Below are 21,227 nucleotides of genomic sequence, written 5' to 3'. Positions count from 1 at the left end.
CTCCAGGTCACCGCGACCCCTTGTTAATAAATCGGATTCCCACCTCACAGAGCGGCTTCCATTGCAGTCCAAACTAGTTCTATGGCGCCCCAAACAATGCAGTGGTCCGAGGTTAACTGGCTATTTTCCCAGAGCTGCTTGCTGGGACTATAACATAACCTAATAATACCATTCACTCACTACAACACCGTTCTTGTGGCATTCCGGTTCGACAGCAGTGTGTCGCTCGTTAAAACACACAAACTCCAATTCCAAGTTTCAGTTGGCAACAGAACTTGGTGTTCCTCTGAACGAGTTCCGGCCAAACTCCGAGCCCTGACGCGCTAGGCTGTGTCGTCGTACCCCCCCCCCCCCCCCCCCCCTTACTGCGGTCCACGTGCTTGTTTTCGCAGTGAGCACAGCAGCGCATAGGAAGAGCCATCAAATCATTAAGCACTTATCCGTACGACCGACAATGCACACTGGTGCTTGTAATTCACCAGCTGCTTCCAGGGGCACCTTGAGGTTCCCGAAGCCCCTCGCTAAAGGTTTTTTTTTTCTCGTTTTCACATCAATCACGCGCTCTTCGCTTGGTAGAAGCCATTACAATCTGCAGATGTACCCCGTTTGCCTAAGTCCCTTCCTCACGATAAGGTGGATCGCGGCATCGCCGGAGGGTATTCTGGGGGGGGGGTTCTCTGAGCTCATTAGCTCTATTATCCCGGGCCGCCGCCGCGCAAAGGGAGTATGCACAATGCCTAATCAATGCGTTTGATTAGCGACTCGAGCGATTTCGGGCGATCCATACAAGCCTCTGATTCTCTAATTTGTTCGTCAGAGCTTCGGTAACCGAATGGCAAATCTCAAAGCCTTGAAAAGAAAAGAGAAGAAGACCAGACTGTTGAAATACCAATCATTTGTCATCGCTGTCAACCTTATCGTTGACAGTAATTCGTGTCATTAATGAGCCGACGCGTTGAAGGGGCAACAGCTGCACTGATACACTGAGTAGATAACGACAAAAGCACTAGCGATAAGCTAATTGAAACGCTGAACCGCCGCCCCCTGACGACCGGCTGTGAAACCGTGTGACGCTCGTGTGTGACCGCACAAATACAAGTGAAAAACGTCCTATGTTGAGGATATGACATTGGAAAACATCGTACACTGGGACCCCCCGGTGGTTCACCAGGCTAGTGCGCGTACCATTAAGGGCTCAGTGCTGATGGCCGCGACCCGGTTTCCGGTTCCGTGTTCCTTTGCTGCACGTCCCCCCCCGTCCTCTATCTCCCACACCTTCCTGTCTATCTCACTCTGTCACAAAGCAAAGGAAAAACAGAACACATCTTACACTTCCTCGTTCATCATGGGCGGCCAGGCCTGGAGGAGGAGCATAAGCTGCTGAAACTCCTCCCACTTGCGGGCGCTCCCGAGCAGGTCCAGGAAGAGGCGGTAGCGCTGGTCCTCCGTCTCCACGTCCTCCATCTCCACCTGAGGAAGGACGAAACAAAGTACAATAATTCAATCCCTGTTTTTAATGTGCGCCAGTTGCAACCAAAACCACCTGAGAACCTCGGAACGTTCCCTCTTGCCATTTATTTAATCTAAACTTAATCCGGGCTGAACAGAGGCAATGCGAAAGAAAATTAAAAGCCAAATGAACCAAAGCCCACGTGTACAGTACACGCACACCACAGGCATCATCACAGGAGCGCTGCAGCTGACATTTAGCTGGAAGCAAAAGGTGAAAGAAAGAGGAAACTGCAGGACAAGAAAAAAAAGACAGAGAGAGAGAGAGAGAGAGAGAGAGAGAGAGAGAGAGAGAGAGAGAGAGAGAGAGAGACAGAGACAGAGACAGAGACAGAGAGAGAGAGATGAAATATTAGCACTACTTTCATGCATAGAGAAAAGGGAACGCCAGGGGAGAAAAGGGGGAGAAAGAGGGAGTGTGCGAGACTGAATGCAGAGGTGGGCGGGGGTAAACGTGGGAGGAGGAGGAGGAGGAGAGGAGAAGGCGAGAGGAGAAGGCGAGAAGAGAGAGGAGGGAAAGTAATTAATTTCCTTCTCCAAGGTTGGCTCCAGTGTGATTTAACAGCTCAAAGAGCGGCTGATTTCTGAGGGGAAAACTACATCCTGCCAAAGCATGGTTTCAGCAAAACTCATAGGGAAGCACACACACACACACACACGCACGCACTGACACACACACACACTTACACACACACTGACACACACACACCCTACCAAACATATAGTGCGGCACAGCCGCGGCATGTGCTGACAATATGAGTTAATAAATCCACGGCCGCTAGAGGAAGCCCAGAGCCTCTTGTTTTGTACCCCAACCTTACAGAGTATCAGTCCTCTGAAAGTACAAGGGATCTAATCATCCAACGCAGAAAGGACACCGCTGAGGCCGTCGCCACCCCCGGCACGCGGGCCCGCCGCCGGTGGACACATCCACCGAGTAAACGGGATGAAACTGCGGCAAGGAGTGTGTGTGGGAGGTAATTGGCTGTGTTTGGTCGCCGCGCGAGTGCACGTGACGAGCAAGGCAGGAGGATTTAAAAGGTGTGCGGATGAACCCAGCCCCGAACCTTTGGAAATGGGAGGTCGTTCGGGAGATGTGGGGGTGGGGGGGGGGGTGGGGGGGAGACACACAAATAGAATCCTAACTACCTGCGAAAGGCCATTTTTCACTCCCATGCTTTCGAGCTGTTGAATCTGACGTGTAATTTCCATTGCAAAGCGCGGGCGGGCAAGTTTGTCAGTTTCTGGTGCCAAACTTTGGAATTAGTGTGGGCACCTTGAGCGACGCGGAACCTTTTCCAAATGAAAATCTTTGAAGTCTATATTTAATTTCTGTGTGTACTTGAGATTGCGGGTTCAGTGACATTGAGGGGAGATTATAATATATTGAGGTTAAAACGTAATGGGTTTTGAAAAAATAACAGATAGGTGCAAGACGCAACTGCGAGGGGACATGCATGAGACCAGCAAAGCATAAACACATTGAAAGACAGACACACTGTGAGAGATGCATTGATAGAGAGGGAAAGAGATGGAGATAGAGATAGGAAGAGAGATAGAGAGATAGGGATAGGAAGAGAGAGGGAGGGAGACCAACAATCCGCAAGCAGGTGCTGCACCAATAGATAAAACACTGATTACAAGCGACCCCCTCCACCCTGTCATCTCTCAATCTATCCTTTTATCCGTCCAGCTTTCTCTTGATCAATCTCGACTTCATAAATTTTTCCTCTTATACATTTAATCCACATATTGCTCCTATCCGGTCGCCTTCTGAGTAGCTATTACAGCCTTTATAAGCCATAAGTCAGGCAGTTGCGAGGGTATTTAATGTGACAGGTATTGCTTGATGATATTATAAGTCCCTTGGCTGAGCCTTGAGATCATATTATGGCAGCTATACCAGAACGGACAGAACTGCGAGACAACAAACAACAAGACACCTCTCCGTCACATGTAACAACTTGACCAGTTGTTACATGTTGACCAGAAATCGATTTTTATCCATCCATCCATAATACATTTCTATAATGGTGAATTATGATAAAAGGCTACAGCCAATGAGAGAGAAAGCGACAAACAAATGTATGTAGCTGGGCTGTGATTATCCAAGGGTGCGTGTGAATGAGTGTGTTTATGGATGAGTGTGTATGGGAATGAGTGTCTATGGAAATTAGTGTACATGGGAAAGAATGTGTACGGGAAAGAGTGTGTACGTGAACGAGTGTGTATGTGAACGAATGTGTATATGTGAACGAGTGTGTATGTGAACGAATGTGTATGTGAATGAGTGTGTATGTGAATGAGTGTGAATGGGAACGAGTGTGTACGTGAACGAGTGTGTATGTGAACAAATGTGTATGTGAACGAGTGTGTATGTGAACGAGTGTGTACGTGAACTAGAGCTGTGTTGAAAAAATCGATTTTTCCGATTTTTAATCGATTCGCATATTAATGACCGAATATCGATTCGCACGTCCAAAGATCGATTTTCTTTTAATTAAAAAAATAAAATAAAAAAAAATAAAAAATAATCGAATTTTATAAGTTAAAAATTTATATTTTATATATTCATGGAAAATATTCATGGGATTCCCCTGAACACTTAAGGTGCTGCATATTCTTGAAAACAAATCTTGAGTGTGGTTATAGAACAGATTTGAACATGCTCATATAGACGCCATTCAGTGCTTTTACAGTTTAAAATTGTTCTGTTCTTATGTTCGCACTTTAAAGAAAAATGCTCAACGTTTACATTTTATACTTCCAGTTTCAGTACTTCTCAGTTTATTAAGTGTGAGCAGTTTTAAAATAAAAATGCTTTTGGTAGCAACCGCTTTTGGGTGAATTCTTAATTATTTTCAAGCATAATAATAATGCACTGGTTAGTGTCCCAGTAGGAATCCACTGTTGCAGATATAGTCACCTCAATGATGTCCTCCATTTATTGTCCCGAATTATCTTTCTTGAAGGTAGATTGACCCTTAACCTTTTCATTAGTCTTCCAGCCATCAGTAACTACCAATACTTGTAAGATTTGCTGTTTAATATTGATATAATACAAGTTTTAATATGTTGCTTCTCTACACAGTCATGAAGTGAAGGAAACGGTTCAAATATATTTTTCATTTTTAATAACATTAACCCCCGGATCGAATCGAAATCGGAACGAATCGGAAATCAGATCAAAATCGGATCGAATCGGATGGAATCTGAGAAAATCGGAAAAAATCGATTCTGAAACTTAAAAATCGGAATCGAATCGATTCTTCAAATTTGAATCGAAACCCAGCTCTAACGTGAACCCAGTGTTAACGTGAACGAGTGTGTATGTGAACGAGTGTGAATGGGAACGAGTGTGTACGTGAACGAGTGTGTATGTGAACAAATGTGTATGTGAACGAGTGTGTATGTGAACGAGTGTGTATGTGGACGAGTGTGTACGTGAAGCCAGTGTTAACGTGAATGAGTGGGTATGTGAATGAGTCTTAGCTCCTGCAAATGGAACGATGAACTGCCCTTCCCTGGTTGTCATTATGGGTCTCCCACAGGGCGCGGTAACGGGAAATCACCCTGGAAGGAGCCTGGTTTTGAGCGGGGGAATCACATGCAGGGATGGGACCTAAAATATATCACAAAGAGCAGTCGGCGAGGACGTGATGACAACCAGTAGTTACCATGGCCGCTGTTGCCGCCACGGGGCTCTGATAATGTTTCAGTTTCATTGTGAGGCAAGTGGAGGGAAGACGAAAAAGTGGAAGGCCCATTTGGAAATTGGCTGCTTTAGCAGGGAAGCTCGCTAGCGTAATGGCCCTACATGGCGCTATGCCGAGTAAGCAGCATGTTTTCCATAATATTTCATGCTCGCAGGTTCGTGTTGTGTGCTGTGTGCTTCTGTCTGTGCACAATGTAGCACATGTGCTTGCTTGTGTGAGTGAGTGAGTGAGTGAGTGAGTGAGTGAGTGAGTGAGTGAGTGAGTGAGTGAGTGAGTGTGTGTGCGGTGTGTGACACAAACAAACATATATGGTTGGATGGATGGCCAAAAGCACTCACACCCACACCCACACACACAAAGTATTTTCTGGTTTTATTATAGTTTGGTGCAAAGAGAAGCAGGCTGAGGTTTATCACCAGCACAGAGAAACCCTGCCTTATTGCACGCTGCTGTTCGGGAGTAAACAACAGCCGGCTCTGTAATTGCAGTTGGTTACACCGATTTCACATATAAATACACTCATACGAGGATCCTATACCCATGCTATTCTGATACACGTGATGCACACCAGTACTGGATGGCGGGCGAGATAGGGAAAGGCATGACCATTCAATATATAATCCCTTAAACACCACGGCCATTAGTGTATACAGATGGTAATGACACTGCACCGACCGCTGTGTTAAAGCTAATATAAATAAAACACTGAGAGATCGTATAGACTTTATATGCAATTATTTCACACTATATTTCGTCGATATAAGACACCCTGTTAATACTCTGTAAGGCACCCACTTAATGTTGTTTACCATGTGGCCGTCTTAGACAAAACTATGTTTCTTATGAATTTTTCAGTGGCACTATATGAAATATAAATTCAAATGCAAAACACAGCCAGAGGGCCAAATTGTCGCTTTTCTCTGCCGTCTCTAATGCATGCAGATCGGGCTTTGATATTGGAATTGGGGACGGATCACATCGCACGTTCCCTTGCTTTGTACACGGGTTGGGCGCCTGGTTTGAAGCATGCTCAGGAATTAAACCGATGAATTAGGATCCGCCCATCACGGCCGACTTTGATTCAATAAAATACACCAGACATGCCGAACTCTGTATCTAACGCGATCAAACACCAGCGTGAACCAGCCGGAGTCCTAAGACCTAAGCCTGTTGGGCATGGGCGGCATTAGATTGGGGGCGACAGGGGGGGCCAAGGTCTTAGCCCCCCTTAGCTCAGCCCTAATGCCGCCCATGCTGGGAGAACCGCAGTTTAGCAGGATTACCACTGAGCAAAGTAAACAGAGGATACAGAGCAGCGAGGCAGCGGTGATGAAGCAAATTAGTTTCGCACTATCTTATAGCAATATTGCCGCGTGTTTAAAGAGACTTAGCAGGGAAGATTCCCCCCTGTCTGTATTGTATTTCAACGCAGGGTTGCGTTGTTTTTCATCTAAATGTAAATGTTGAGGGGAGGAAATTGAAATCACTTTGCTTTGCAAGTTTCCGAGTCTGTGAAGTCTCGTCGTCTAGTCTCTAAAGCAGCGTGTTTAGTGCAGATGATCTCTCGCAGTGTTTATCATCAGGCATATCTAATGTGTAATGTCGCGTCGGAGGCCAGACACATGCCGGAAGCCGCAGCCCTGAGAGATGCGCAAACAACTGACGAAAAGCAAGGTGACAGTTTAATGCAGTTTCTTTCTACGTGCTGAGAGAGTGAGAAGGGGGGAACAGAGAGGAGACAGAGTCAGAGCTCTTTTGAGGAATGAGTCAATAAATAGAGCAAACATCTGGGTCCCTCTGCGACTGGCTCTGTATGGGGGGAAATAGGGGTGAAGGGGGCTCTATAGGGGCTTGAGTAGGGGTGAGGGGGGGCGCTGTAATGTGTGGAGAAGGGGTGAGGGGTGAGGGACGGGGGGAAGGGCTCTCGGTGCGATGCTAAACCACTTAACATTGAAGGAGGTAATCTTATGATGGAATGATGAAATATTTAACTATTTGGAGGGTAAAGGTTTCCAAAGGGAGTCTGTCTGTCTGTCTGTCTGTCTGTCTGTCTGTGCCTTGCAAATTTGAACACACAAAAGCTCCCGGGAAAAGAGAACGGTCGATGGGTGGCAGAGATGTGCTCAAATGACACGTCAGCAGTCATCTCCTCTGACTGTAACACAGTGGATGATGGTGGAAACACATTCCCCATCATCCTCACGGCTGAATTAAAATGTCTGTCACACCTCGTTGGCAGCGAGGCATGTCAGCTTCATTGTGAAAATTCCCGGGCTATGGAATGGTGTTGCCATGACACCGTGAATTGCAGAGAGTCATGTCACTGTCAATATTTTCCCAGACTTTCCCATCAGATCCCTCATGGGAAATTGAACGCCGGGCTTGGGGGACTGCACAGGGAGGTCAAAGGGCAGGAGGGCAAGGAGGTCAAGTGACTGGTCTTGACCTCACGTCACTGGGATTTCAGGGTACAGCCTTGCTCAGAGGCAATCATTTGATATGGAAAGAAATGATTTATCCAGGTGTTAAAATAAGTATGACAATATGCTGTGAGTCATTGCATTAGAGTATTTTGAAACATGGTTTCAGACTAAAACAATTTTTCCTTTACCTCTGACATTTCAAACCTCCTATTTCCCTCTCTTCCTCCCTGTCCATCTCTGCTCCCCCTATGCCCGTTAAGGGCATATCTTCTCATCCTTAATGAATTTAGACTGAACCACTGAGTATTAATATAAGTTGATATTTTCATGTTAACGTGGAGACAATACCTTTAAACAACGATAAACGATAATATAGAATTATTGCCTGTATTTATGAGAGTTAAGTTATGTCAGGAGATAGCGAAGACGCCGATAAACAGCGCCGCGGCTTAGGTAATGAAGCTAATTAGCAGGCGAACGCGTTTGATGGTGTTATTGGCGCTATGCACCACATGGCTACGACTCCAGCTTACATTAGCGATGTGAACCGCTAATGGGCACCACATGGCGAGAGGTGTCAAAAAAAAGGACAGGTTTCAAAGGCTAACAAATCCCCTCATTGAATATATATATCTGGATGACTGCTGTCCACATAGAGCGACACACAAACAGAGGAAGAGGGAGAGAGACAGAGAGAGAGAGAAAGAGAGAGATAGAGAGCGAATAAGCGAGATGGGAGTATTAGTTGATTGGAGGGATGCAAGACTCTCTCCCTCTCTCTCTCTCTCTCTCTCTCTCTGTGTTTGGCCTTTTACTGAGTGCATTGCGAATGAGTTCATCAATATTCATTCCAGCACTCTGGGCAGGATCCCCAGCGGTGGGCAGAATAAAGTTGCAGAGGTCGCACATTTCAGCAGGGGGATAGAGAGGGATGGAGACAGAAGGAGCGAGAGAGCCATAGACCAAATGACACAGATGGTGAGTGAATAAGTAAGAATAATACAAATTGAGATGGGGCATGCGAACTGGAAGGCGGTTACTAACGCCAACTGGTGCGGAGGGAGGGATGTCGAACCACACACACACACAAAAACACACAACTGCAAACACACATACCCCCCCCCCACACACATACACACACACAAACACAAACATACAAACACACATACCCGCAAACACACACATACCCGCAGAAACACAAGCGCACAGACACATAAGTAATTAAACACATGCACAATACACACACACACAAAAACACACGCACACCCGCACACACAAACACACCTGCACAGGGAGCATGAAATCCTATGACATTGGAGACATTTACCCTTGTTTCATTACACCCTCATCACGCCATTTCTCTCCCCGAAAAAAAAACTAATTAGGACAACAACTTGTTAGACTATTCAAAACAATTTGGTCTGTGATGTATAAATAATTTTCCATTAGCTCGCCCCAAATGAGGGAACAACATTTACGTTCAGCAACCACAACCAACCTCTCTCTCTCTCTCTCAAAAACACACAGACACAGACAGACACACACAGACACACACACACACACACACACACACACACACACACACACACACACACACACACACACACACACACACACACACAGAAGGAAGAAAGATTAAATATTAACCGCCGTTATAATCGGCAGCCTCAATGTTTTAATATTTCAATTTCAATATTTGGGCCATAACCCCGCCCCTCCTTAATCATGCATGGTCATATGGACCTCATGCATATTAAGAGGCTGAGGGGGCAAGGACAAATGGAGTCCCTGATTATGCACCTGGCAGCGTGTGGATACACGTGTCAATGCCTCAGGAGTCCCAGCAGCTCACTGGCTGCCACGCCGTGCCACTCAACTGTGGCGCTCGACAACCGGGGCTTGAGCACAGGCTTTTACACGTGTCGCTTAAGACACACGCAAACATAAACACACACACACCAACCACACACATACATAAACATAGACAAAGTGCGTCAAAGATCCGTTTTGGCACACATTATTGGCACTCTACTCTCTTCCCCAAACCCCGCCTATTCCCCTACCTTCTCCCGTTCCAAAGTGAGACAACAACGCATAAATCAACTTTTACAGCAGCCAAGAAGAATAGATAGAAGTTGGCGCAGGCAGCCTTTCACAGCCATGTTAATCTGACGGTTAAAGTAGCCATCATGACAGCGACCCTTTGACCGTCAACATTAAGGCAGCAGCCAGCCATAACACATTTATAATTCATCTGCTCGAGAAAAACTCTCCAATATATATACATATATAAATATATACACACAAACAAACATACTCTTCTCTGTTCAGCCCTGCTCTCAGCCCTCCAAGCAGTTCACCCGCTGGTTCCCTTCCAGTCAAGGCCATCAGAGTTTTCAATACCTGCCCGTCTCCTGCAGTGGCGTATCCAGGACATTTTTACTAGGGTGGCCAAGATGGGACACAAAGCTAGTGTGGGGTGGCCATGGCATAGCGAAGTTTAATACATACACGTACGCAGCCAACTGCGGTTCGAATCCCGGTCCTTTGCTGCATGTCACATCCCCTCTCTCTCCCATGATTTCCTGTCTCATAACTGTCAAATAAAGGTGTCTATGCTGGTAAAATGACTTCTTTTTTTTAAAGTCATTTTTTAAATTCCATTACCACCTATCACAGTCCTCAAGTATATCTGGTTATTTTAACATGTCTATTTTTAATCAGTAATTATGTTCAGAATAAGGTACACATTTTCTAAGAGCCATTTCCTTATAGTGGATTAAAGTCCTCATCTCTTCACAAGTTAAATTAGAGTAGCAAAATTCAACTGCTCTTAACTCATCCTATATAATAACATTAATCAGCTCATCATCTGTGTCACCTGTATTGTTACCTGCGTTTGCTTAACTAATTGAGGCGCCATCTTGTGGTTACATAAAACACAGCAATCCAGGCAACAGAACAAACCAAAATGCTTTAAGATAGACCTTATTAAAAAGTGTATCTGTAAGCAAAGGATAAATTAAGCTTGTAAGGAAAAAAACAGAAATATTTGTTGTTCTTTACATGCTTAGTTTATGTTATTATTTAGCTTAGATATAATTTGTTGGAGATACTGGAATTAGATTTTTTTGGTTTGTTCTTTGCTTTGGTGTGTTTTTATTTAACCACAAGATGGCACCTAAATTAGTAAAGCAAACATAGGTAACAATACAGGTGACACAGATGATGGCCTGATGACTGAATAATGTTATTCTAGGATGCCTTGTGATTAGGGCTGTAACGATACGCGTATCAAACCGAAAATCGCGATACTCAAAGCCACGATCCTGTCTCGCGGTGTGAGAAGGCAGAAGCGCGATATGCCCTTTCTAACTCTTCGGTCAAATTGTCCGATTGAAATTTGCTAATAATTTGTCTAAATAATAGTCTGCTGACAGCGCCCCCTCCTATCGATGCCGTAAATATGTGACGAGATGCCCTCTCTGTGATCACAGCTCTCCGTGGCTACGGATGATTGCATTTCCACAGCCGTCGAAGTCCTCATATGCGATATGAACGACATTTATCCAGAGTGGGCCAAGCGCGAAAAAAAATTGCCTGTGTGATCCTGTCTCTATTGTTTTGTGTGATTTGACTGGCAGTTTGTCTGCTTATAGGTCGGAATGAAGCGGCCACCGATTATTGACAGGATGGGTACTTTATTCTACCGGACTCGTTCGCTTCTTCACTAGACACACGCGCTACCGCTCGCTCTCCTCGCTCGTCCACTCACTCGCTGACGTCACTCACACACGCATACGCACACTGCCATTCTCGCGCATGCACATATGCTACTCGTAACACTATGCCTCGTTATTGCGACGTTCATGTTTTTCCTCATCTATTGAAAGTTAGGCTATTAAACATGTTGCATTCTATACGGCCTGATTATGTCATTATTTAAGCTACATAGCCTAATAAGAAGCGCTAATAAGGATATTTGAATAAACCAACCAAACAGTTAAAGGGGCCCTATTATGCCTACCAGCAAAAAGCATCCTCTGACTGCAATCTTTGGTTATTTCTTTATTAATTTAGCTATACTTTAATAGTATTCTTTCGGTTCAAATCTGTTCAGTGTTCCAAATTATTTGTTATTAAATGATACATTAAGATAATTGGTATTTAAGTGTTGTTTAAATAAAATGCTTTTTAAATATAAAAGAATCGTGGGATGTATCGAACCGTGGGTCAAAAATCGTGATACAAACCGAATCGTGAATTTGTGTATCGTTACAGCCCTACTTGTGATGTATGAAAATGTGCAAAAAGTGGGTTTTCAACCCAGACAGTATTCATGTCCAGGGCCCTGATGAAGGTATAAACGTTGGCTTTGATTCAGCATAAATTATGACGTTTATTTAAATCAAACAGTTAAGCCTTAGAATCACAAATTAACTTGATAAATATACATAAACAATTGTAACATAAACCAAACAAATCTTAACTCCAAAGTATATACTATAAAGTAATGTTATGTAAACCTTCAAACTCTCATGAACAATAGAGGATTCTAATAATAGTAACAAAGTGCAATAGAGGTAGCTAGTTCTTGCTTTTGCTCATTCTCCTGCTACAAAATGCTTTCACATAGGCCATAAGATCACAAGACAAGACTTAAGTCCAATGCAATGCCACCAGACCAAATATAACTTGTAACCCCTTAAATAACACCTTTGACTCCATTAAAAGGTCAAAAAGAAAGGAGGTGTCAACAATGTGCCTAATTATGTCTATTTATAGGATCTACAAAGGTTTATTTTTACATAACTACCACTCTTACAACTCACTTTTAATAACACAATTAAGACATATTGCATCTCAAGCATTTGTGGCATTTGAATGCAACAAATAAGTCACAGCTTGTTCTCGTGTTATAGCTACTTAAATCTAGACTGTCACTATGTTTCACACACTGGTTGGCCAAAAATATAACATTAGCTCTGTTGAACACACACATCTGCAAAAAACACCATCAGTCTTCAGTCCAGAAAACATCTTTTCATATTTCATGGCGGTATCCAAAACACTAACGTTACATGCTTAACCTGGTTTGCAGGCTGCTAAGCAAGCTAGTGCAGTGTAGTTCGTCTTTTAGCTGCTACTTAGTGCTGGATAAAGTTTTCCTACACATTCAGAGGGAACTACGATATAACTAAACATTAAATTACCATACCTCTCAACGACAGATTTCAGCGTCTTTATCGTTTTTATATTGTTCACGTTGTCACTGTGACCGTCGTCGTCCTCCTGTTTCACGGACCAGCAGCATGTGCAGCGCGCTCATCTCATGGGTCACCTGACCTGCATAGCTAAATGTCCGCCGAGCAGAAATCAGCTCTCACAGCCTCAGCACGACCATTACTGTGTTAGTTAAAAATGTAAAACTGACCCTAAATCAGTTGATCAGCTGTCATCATTGATTGACAGCATTTCTCTTATTTCTTGTGTTGACGAACTTGACCAACTACCTATCAGATCTGGGGTGGCCACAGGGGTGGCCAATGAGCTTTCAGGGGTGGCCCTGGCCACCCCAGGCCACCCCCCAGAATCGCCACTGGTCTCCTGCTCCCAGATCCCACCCCTCTTGTCCTCGGCCCCCCATCAGAGCTGACCGCGTCGTGTTAACATTCAAGTACATTCGCAGTGAGCCACGACGATCGGTATCATTACTATGGATCACCTCGCTGGAGCCGTTCGCTAATACTAAATTATGCATGTGTGTGTGTGTTTGTGTGTGTGTGTGTTTGAGGGAGAGAGAGAGAGAGCGAGAGAGAGAGAGAGAAAGACCCTGGGGAAAGAGGATGAGTGAACACCTGTGTGTGTTTGAGAGTGAGGGTGATAAAGCAAGGTAGTATAGGGGGGAAGGGAGAGAGGGAGAGGGAGAGGGAGAGGGAGAGGGAGAGGGAGAGCGAGGGTGATAGCCAGAGAGAGGAAGAGAGAGACCATCTGTGTGTATTCATCGCTCCGACGCATCGGCCCCACAGATGTTGTATCACATCCAATCCTGTCGTTCTTTTCTACTCTTCCCCTTTTATCCCTTCTTCTGCTACTTTCTTTTGGGATGCAAGGTCATTGGCGGATTGGTGTGAGGGGGGGTCTTGGATCCAGGGGGCCCCCTGGATCCGCATACTTCAAACGGTGGCCTTAATATTTAACTCTGCCCCGTGCCGAGCGGATCCGAGAGCAGCGCCAGTACGGTAGCATGTTCTGGAGAATAGAGAGAGCTCAGGGTGTGGGTGGGGGGGTTCACACGCACGCCCATTCACACACAAACACACACATGCGCATGCACGCACGGGCACGCACACATACACAGTCCTAGTTGTAGGGGCTTCATATTAATACAGATTCAAAGCGCTTCAATCCCTAAAAGACACCGCTCTGTTGCAACTCTTTCCTTTACACGTCAAGTGATGGCACCGTCTCAGACGGACGCATCATGATTACATCGGCCCCTGCTCTTAAATAATAACATAATTAAATCAGCTTGATAATATTTTTTATCAAATGTGTATTCAGCGAGATTGGAGTGGGCAAAGGCGTACATCAAATATTCTCAATTCCCCTGCTGTCATGTACGGGGATGGGAACATTCACCCCCTCATAGCACAAGACGCACACACACTCGTGTGACTTTGCATGCAAATTTGCGCACGCCTGTGGTCTGTGTGTGCGTGCGTGTTTGGTTGGTTGTCACTCCCCGCCTGCCCCCACACCCCCTTATTACAATATGTCCAGAAGCGACAGCCTTCTCTAATTTTCTAGTTAATTGGTGCACGGCAAATGAGAGTCAGCACCCCATTTCACAGACAGAAATAAGGAGAAAACAAAGGCAGGGAGAAGGAGAGGGAGGGGGAGGGAGAGCAAGGGGAGAGAGAGAAAAAGGAGAGAGAAAGAAAGACACAGAGACAGAGAGAGCGAGAGAGAATCACACAGATAGCTTTTGTATGGACGAGGGGTACCACAGCTAGGCTGGCTCATGGCTGGGATGATCCCTCCCCCCAGTGGAGCTACGAGGGTGTGGTGGGGTTGGAACTGAACTGCTGAAACTGTAAGCAAGACGGACGACAGCAGGGCCCCGGAGACAAGGCCAAGGGCAAGGCCAAGCGTCATTGAAATGCAAAGGGGTGTGTGTGTGTGTGTGTGTGTGTGTGTGTGTGTGTGTGTGTGTGTGTGTGTGTGTGTGTGTGTGTGTGTGTGTGCGTTGCTTGCTGATAAAGTGGAGGTCCGGTGTGTTGATCTAGATTAAGTGGTTACAATACGGTTCAGAGTTGCGGTTGAGGCTAGGGGCGGTTTAGTGTCAAAGCATAACTTCCCTCGGTTAGGGCCCTCGGCACCTGCATTATGCAACTTCTGTTGCCCTCCTCGCATTTTAGCATAGGATTAAATCGACCAAAGGCGAAGATAGCCGATAGAAGTACCTTTACTCTCGGGCAAAATTGCCATGGTTGTAGGGGAAAGCGGGAGAGATGAAATCAAGGACATGGAATCCGATAGAACATGTGGCTGATGCCTTTGCAGTGTGTGGAGAAGGGTGGTGCCGATTGGACTGTGTGGGACGCGTGGCGAGGTGATAGACTGTGAGCCCGAGGCAGAAGCCTCCAAGCCTACAGAAAGCACAGGGTGTTCAGCTCTCCTCATCTATATTAGATATATAGCAGACTGCAAGGTCACACAGCACACCCATAGATAAGTGAGGAAGAGAGATGACGGGGGGGGGGGGGGGGGGAGAGGGAGGGAGGGAGGGAGCGGGTGGCGGAGAGGGAGAGGGTGGGGGAAAGGGAGAGGCTAAGGGTGGGAGAAGGGAGATGGGAGAAGGGAGAGCGGAGAGGGAGAGAAAAGTGGTTTATTAGCAAACAACACTCGTTTGGTGGGGAAAAGGCAGGTCTGCACATGATCCGTGGTCAAAGTGCAAGATCACAATTGTATGAGGGTATGAGTGTGTCTGCGTACACACACACACATTGACCAACAAATCACTTCGACACAAAACACCGGCAGGGTTCCCGCTGGGGAGTGTAGGTGAGCGTGTGATTGTCTTTGTGCTGCCGTGTGATTTGTTTTGGTCTGGATGTGGATATTAATTCCACCACAGCGATCAGGACCAGAGTAATTACAGACACAGCGTTAACCTAACAACTGCATTAAAGGGAGCATTTAATTAACAAGCAGCAGGTGCATGTTATTAATGTCCATGTACAGAGAGGCAGGCATTGACCCACATACCTACAAGCAGAAAGGTGCAATCACACACACAAACACACACACACACACACACACACTTAATCCTCTTTCACACGTCAAAACCCACTAACATCTGGCTTTGTTTTCATTGGGAAAGGTTACAATCTGTATTTATTCATGGGATGGGTGTTTATGGGACGGAAACATGACACACAAGGGACGTCATCACTGAATCCCGCCCCTCTTTCCGCCACAATGCTATTATGACGTGTGTTGAAGTTCCGGGCATTTGCACGCAAATAGACAGGAACAACATGGCACGGCCATTTTGTTCTTTGTACCGTGAAAGATGCAACCACGGTAAGACAGGACTAGAAAGAAATAAGTAATGGAAGCAAAAAAGTAGTCACCACCGTAACATTTCCACTTTCCTGCTTTCTGCTGTTTACTGACTCTGGCACATTCGTGACGTTGAACGTGAAACACCAGAAATAGAACTTGAAGGCATCTTCTTCTGGGGCCGTATTCACAAAGGATCTTAGGGCTAAAAGTAGGTCCTAACTGGCGAATTTAGGAGTAACTCCTAAAAATAATGGGCGTGTCACTCTTAAATTTAGGACTCCTAACTTTTTTCACTAAGAGCAATTCACAAAGTATTTTAGGACTAAAAGTAGCACCTAAGTCTAGGAGAGCTTAAAAGTCCTCAAGAGGACTCCTAACTCAGTAAGACCTATTCACAAAGAATCTTAAAATGCCTGCGAGACGAAATGTTAGGGTATTCAACTTATTGTGGAGTTAATGCGCGATGCAATAACATCCCCGACTAACAGGAATAATCCGATTAGTCCCGAAATAGAATTTTATAAAAATTATAAGTTATAAAAATATATATATAACTTATAAAAAATAAAAATAATTGCGCCATCAAAAGACGAGGACGTGTTCGTCAATAGGAAGAAAGTGCATTCCATCAACACGCAGGTTGTTTTTGATGCAAATTTTAACATAGCCTACTGGATGTTGTTGCAAAGTGGCCTGGATCTTCAGCTACCCATGATTCGCGCATTTTAATGGTGAGCGGTCTGAGGCAGCTTTTTGAGATGTGCCAGTTGGGTGTCACTTGCTGGGTGACAGTGACTATCCATGCAAGACGTGGCTCTAGACACCCTACCTCAATCCACAACCGGGAGCACAGTTAAAGTGTAACATGTAAGTGATTACGCAGATTACGCTTAGTTCTATGCGTAAAACACATCGTATTGGCTCTTTGCGAGCACACAAACATACACGAAATGTTGTGGAGAGAGGAATTGGGCAGATGGAACGTCGGTTTCATGTCCTCCACGGCGAAATACGCCTCACCCCAGAGAGGGCAAGCACAGTAATCACTGTATGTGCCATTCTACACAACCTCTGCAAACGGAGGAACATTCCACAGCCAGACGATGATGATGATGATGATGATGATGATGATGGCGATCAACATTACAAGGAATTTGGCCGTGTGGAACCGAGTGGACAGGCATTTAGGGATCACTTTGAAAACACATTTTAGGTAAACACCTTGGCACAAATCAGTCAACACTTGGGTAGTTCGTAACATTTATTTTCTTTTAGATTTTACGTATTTTTATTGTTTGCTTTCTCTCTCTCTTGAACGTGCAGGCTACAACGTCATTATCGTGGTCTGCACAAAATTGCCATCATGCGTGTATTCTGCTAACTGCACTATAACTACTTAATAGGAATTCATTTCTAGCCTAGGCTATTTCCTTGTTTTTCGGTGATTCAGTGGGCTCGTCTGAACAACCAATCATCGAACTGACAGCTTCTAAACTCGTGCACGAGAATTGACGTAATCCATAGCAACGGCGCGTCACTCTTAGTTCACTCTTTGTGATTTATCCTTAGTAAGAGTAGGTCTCAGCGGCTTTGTGAATAACTTTTAAGAAAAAACTCCTACGTAAAATGTTTTAGCGTGAGTTAGGAGCACTCCTAGCGGTAAGATTAAATGCTTTGCGAATACGGCCCCTGGTGGCATACACCTATTTTTAGCGGGTTTAACTGCGTGAAAAAATAAAAAAAGAGTGTTAACTTGTCTCACCCCTTTCTCTTCAACAGTTCAGCCCCAAATGAGTGTGTTCTTCTGTGGTACAAAGAGGCCAAAATGACAGGACGCACGCACGGGCGCTCACACACACACACACACACACACACACACACACACACACACACACACACACACACACACACACACACACACACACACACACACACACACACACACACACACACACACACACACACACACGGTACCATAAACGCTCACAACGCACGGGCCCTCCACATGTAGACGGCGGTGACATTTGGATGGCCCATTGTTATGACCGATCATCTGCAATGAAGTCACTAGATCCAGTTCAGACTCGACCTCACAACCCCGGGCGCCATCGTCTCCCTACTAGCCAAAATGTCACTGTTTCAATTTGTCTCATCAATACCTCCTTCCCCCCTTCTCCCTCCCCCTAAACTCCCTCCCTCCCTTGTTCCATCCTTCCCTCCCTCCCTCCTCCTGACCTTCCTCTCTCCCTCTTTTACTTGGTACTATTTTTGATCCGTTGTGCACGTGCATGCAATGCTTGCGTGTGTGCATGTCGTCGGTCTTGCGTGTGTGCCTGGGCCTCATCGTCTTCATCGCGGTGCGTCGGCTTCCTGGGAGGTCAGGTGGCATTTGGCCAGCCGTTGGGGATTGAGGGCGCCGAGGGTAATGGTGATTACCATGGCGCTGATCGGAGGACGTGACGGCACAGAGAACGGGGCTGTATTTCTCTCTCGCCCATCGCCCCATCCATCGACGTGTGTGTGTGTTTGTCTCTGTGTCTATGCTTTGTGTCATGCTGTGTGTGTATGAGTTTGTTTGTGTGTGTGTGATTGTGTGTGTGTGTGTGATTAATCTGTGTTTGTGTTTGTAAGTGTGTGTGGGGGAGTGTGTGTGTGTGTGTACGTGTGCGTGTGTATCCGTTTGTGTGTGTGCGTGTGTATGCTGATTGTGCATGTGTGCGCGCGTGCTTCTCGGCGTTTTTGTGTGTGTGAACGCTTGGATGTGTGTTTGTGTGTGGACATATGAGAGAGAGAGAGAGAGAGAAGCGGTGCTACTCATTCATTGGGTGGCCTTTTCCCACTGACGTGGACCCGGTCTGACCCAGGGGGTGGGCGTCATTAACACGGCATCAAACACAACATCGCCTGGCTCCCGTCATCACCAACACACGCAGGGCTTCTCACGTTGATCCATGGTGTGGCTAGTCGGCGAAAAAACACGCCTCGATTTCAAATGATTAAAAGTGACTTCAGCCGAGATCAAGGAGATGTTGGACAGGGGGGGGGGGGGGGGGGGGCTGATGGACCATGGAGATATGCATGATCCAATCGCTGAGACACTTCGGGCAGTGGCATGCAGTGTTTCGACCACTCTGATGTAGCCAGGGCCGAGACATTTACCTCCCCAAAATGAGGGGGCTTGTTCCGAACTTGTGAGATGTGTTTGCGCTGAGGCTTCGGTGGAATCGTTACTGACCTACTCTCGGAACACCATCTGAGAAACAGCGGGAGAAACACAATGCCGCCTTGAGTGGCCCAGCCTGAGACCCAGAAACAGGGGGTGTGCTGGAAGAAACTGTGTAACCACGGTAAGACAGGACTAAAAAGAAGTAAGTAATGGATGCCAAAAAGTAGTCACAACCGTAACATTTTCACTGGCCTGCTTTCAGTTGTTTACTGACCCCGTTTCTGGCACGTTTGTGACGGTGAATGTGACACACCAGAAATAGAACGTGGAGGCATCCAATTCTAGTGACAATCGGCTATTTTTAGCGGGTTTCCCTGTGTAAAAAGGAAAAACTGCCTAGACACACCAAACATTTGGGAGGGAAAAGGGTATTACCACCACCAAATGCTGGGCCCTGTATACAAGAGGTACTGATGGGCCCCCCCCGAATTCCCCCTTCCAGCCCGCTGCGCAGAATTGTTGACGTGAGGGGGGGGGGGGGGGGGGGGGGGGGGGGGGGGGGCTGTTGACGAGGGGGGGAGACGTGGCCTGGCGGCAATTTGCCGCTGAGCCCAGTGTGCGGCTCCTACCACTAAGGGGTGGTAGAAAATTCAATTTTTTTATTTTATTCCCATTGGCCCCCCTCTGCCTTGGGCCCCCCTCTGCCTTGGCCCCCCCCCCACAACGGTCCACCTTACACCAGCAGTTCGCCGCCCCTTTGTGTGTGTGTGTGTGTGTGTGTGTGTGTGTGTGTGTGTGACGTCAGCGAGTGAGTGGACGAGCGAGGAGAGCGAGCGGTAGCGTGCGTGTCAGTTTAGTGAAGTAATGACAGAGTCCGGTTGTGTGTAAGAATAAGTACCCAGCCTGTCAAGAATCTGCGGCCGCTTCATTCCGACCATATTGCGACCTATAAGCAGAGCCACTGCCGGTCAAAGTGGAGGGTGTTTCCCCCGAGAGCATCGGCCCTGGAGGGAACGCCTCCCCTGTGCGGGTTTCGCAACACTATTGTTTTTTTTATTACACAGGGCTTCTCAATGCCGTGGAACGCTCCACTTGCATGGGCCCTTCACAACTTCCGGCGGTGAATTTATATTTAATAATTCACCGTTGCTAAGTATAATTGACCGTTGTCAATGCAAACAAAGGACTTTTAGCCTCCAAGGACGTCTTTGGTATAACTTCGCCCTGTCGGGGCTTACTTTCCCGATAATAATAATACCGGCGTTCTATACATTTCCCCTTACATAGCTGCTGTTAAAGCAGAGCTGTGCTTCGTTGAGTAAAACAAAAATAAACCTAAATAAATGGTTGATGGTGAATACTATTGGCGTGGAGTTAAAACTACACGCTTTACCCGTTTTACACAAAATATCGTTATAACATCGTATATCGCCCTTCGAACAAAAAATATCGTGATATGAGTTTTGGTCCATATTGCCCAGCCCTACTGGACTCTCCTCATGGTTAACCGGCCAGTACCCCATCATCAATTTAATATGTTTTGCATGTATTTACCTGTGTGTCAATTATGGCACCCGATGCACTCCTGACCATCCCTGGAAGAAGGGATCCCCTACTATGCGTTTCTTCTCAAGATTTCTTCCTTGAAGGTTTAAGGGAGTTTTTCCGTGCCCTTGTGGGGTCTTGGGTGAAGGGGGGTGTCACAAATATTTGGCCTGTTAAGCCATTTGAGACTGTAATGGTGATTAAGGGCTATACAAATATAATTGAATTGAACCGATTATAGCCATCGCAGAAAGATCAACACTTGTGACGTCCGGCCATTAAGTTTCTGGCAGGGTG

At 46.0% G+C, this 21,227-nt stretch overlaps 1 protein-coding gene across 1 annotated transcript in view; it reads right to left on the bottom strand.

The window, feature by feature from the left end:
* Nucleotides 1-21,227, bottom strand: part of nbas (NBAS subunit of NRZ tethering complex) — a 155,888-nt gene that overhangs the window by 21,845 nt on the left and 112,816 nt on the right. The window contains exon 50 of the mRNA XM_030344571.1: nt 1,331-1,470. Coding sequence (XP_030200431.1) covers nt 1,331-1,470 — 140 coding nt within the window. The remainder of the gene's footprint in view (nt 1-1,330; nt 1,471-21,227) is intronic.

This window comes from Gadus morhua, chromosome 21 (assembly GCF_902167405.1).
Source record: "Gadus morhua chromosome 21, gadMor3.0, whole genome shotgun sequence".
Taxonomy (NCBI): Eukaryota; Metazoa; Chordata; class Actinopteri; order Gadiformes; family Gadidae; genus Gadus; species Gadus morhua.
This window is presented reverse-complemented; position numbering and strand designations above follow the sequence as displayed.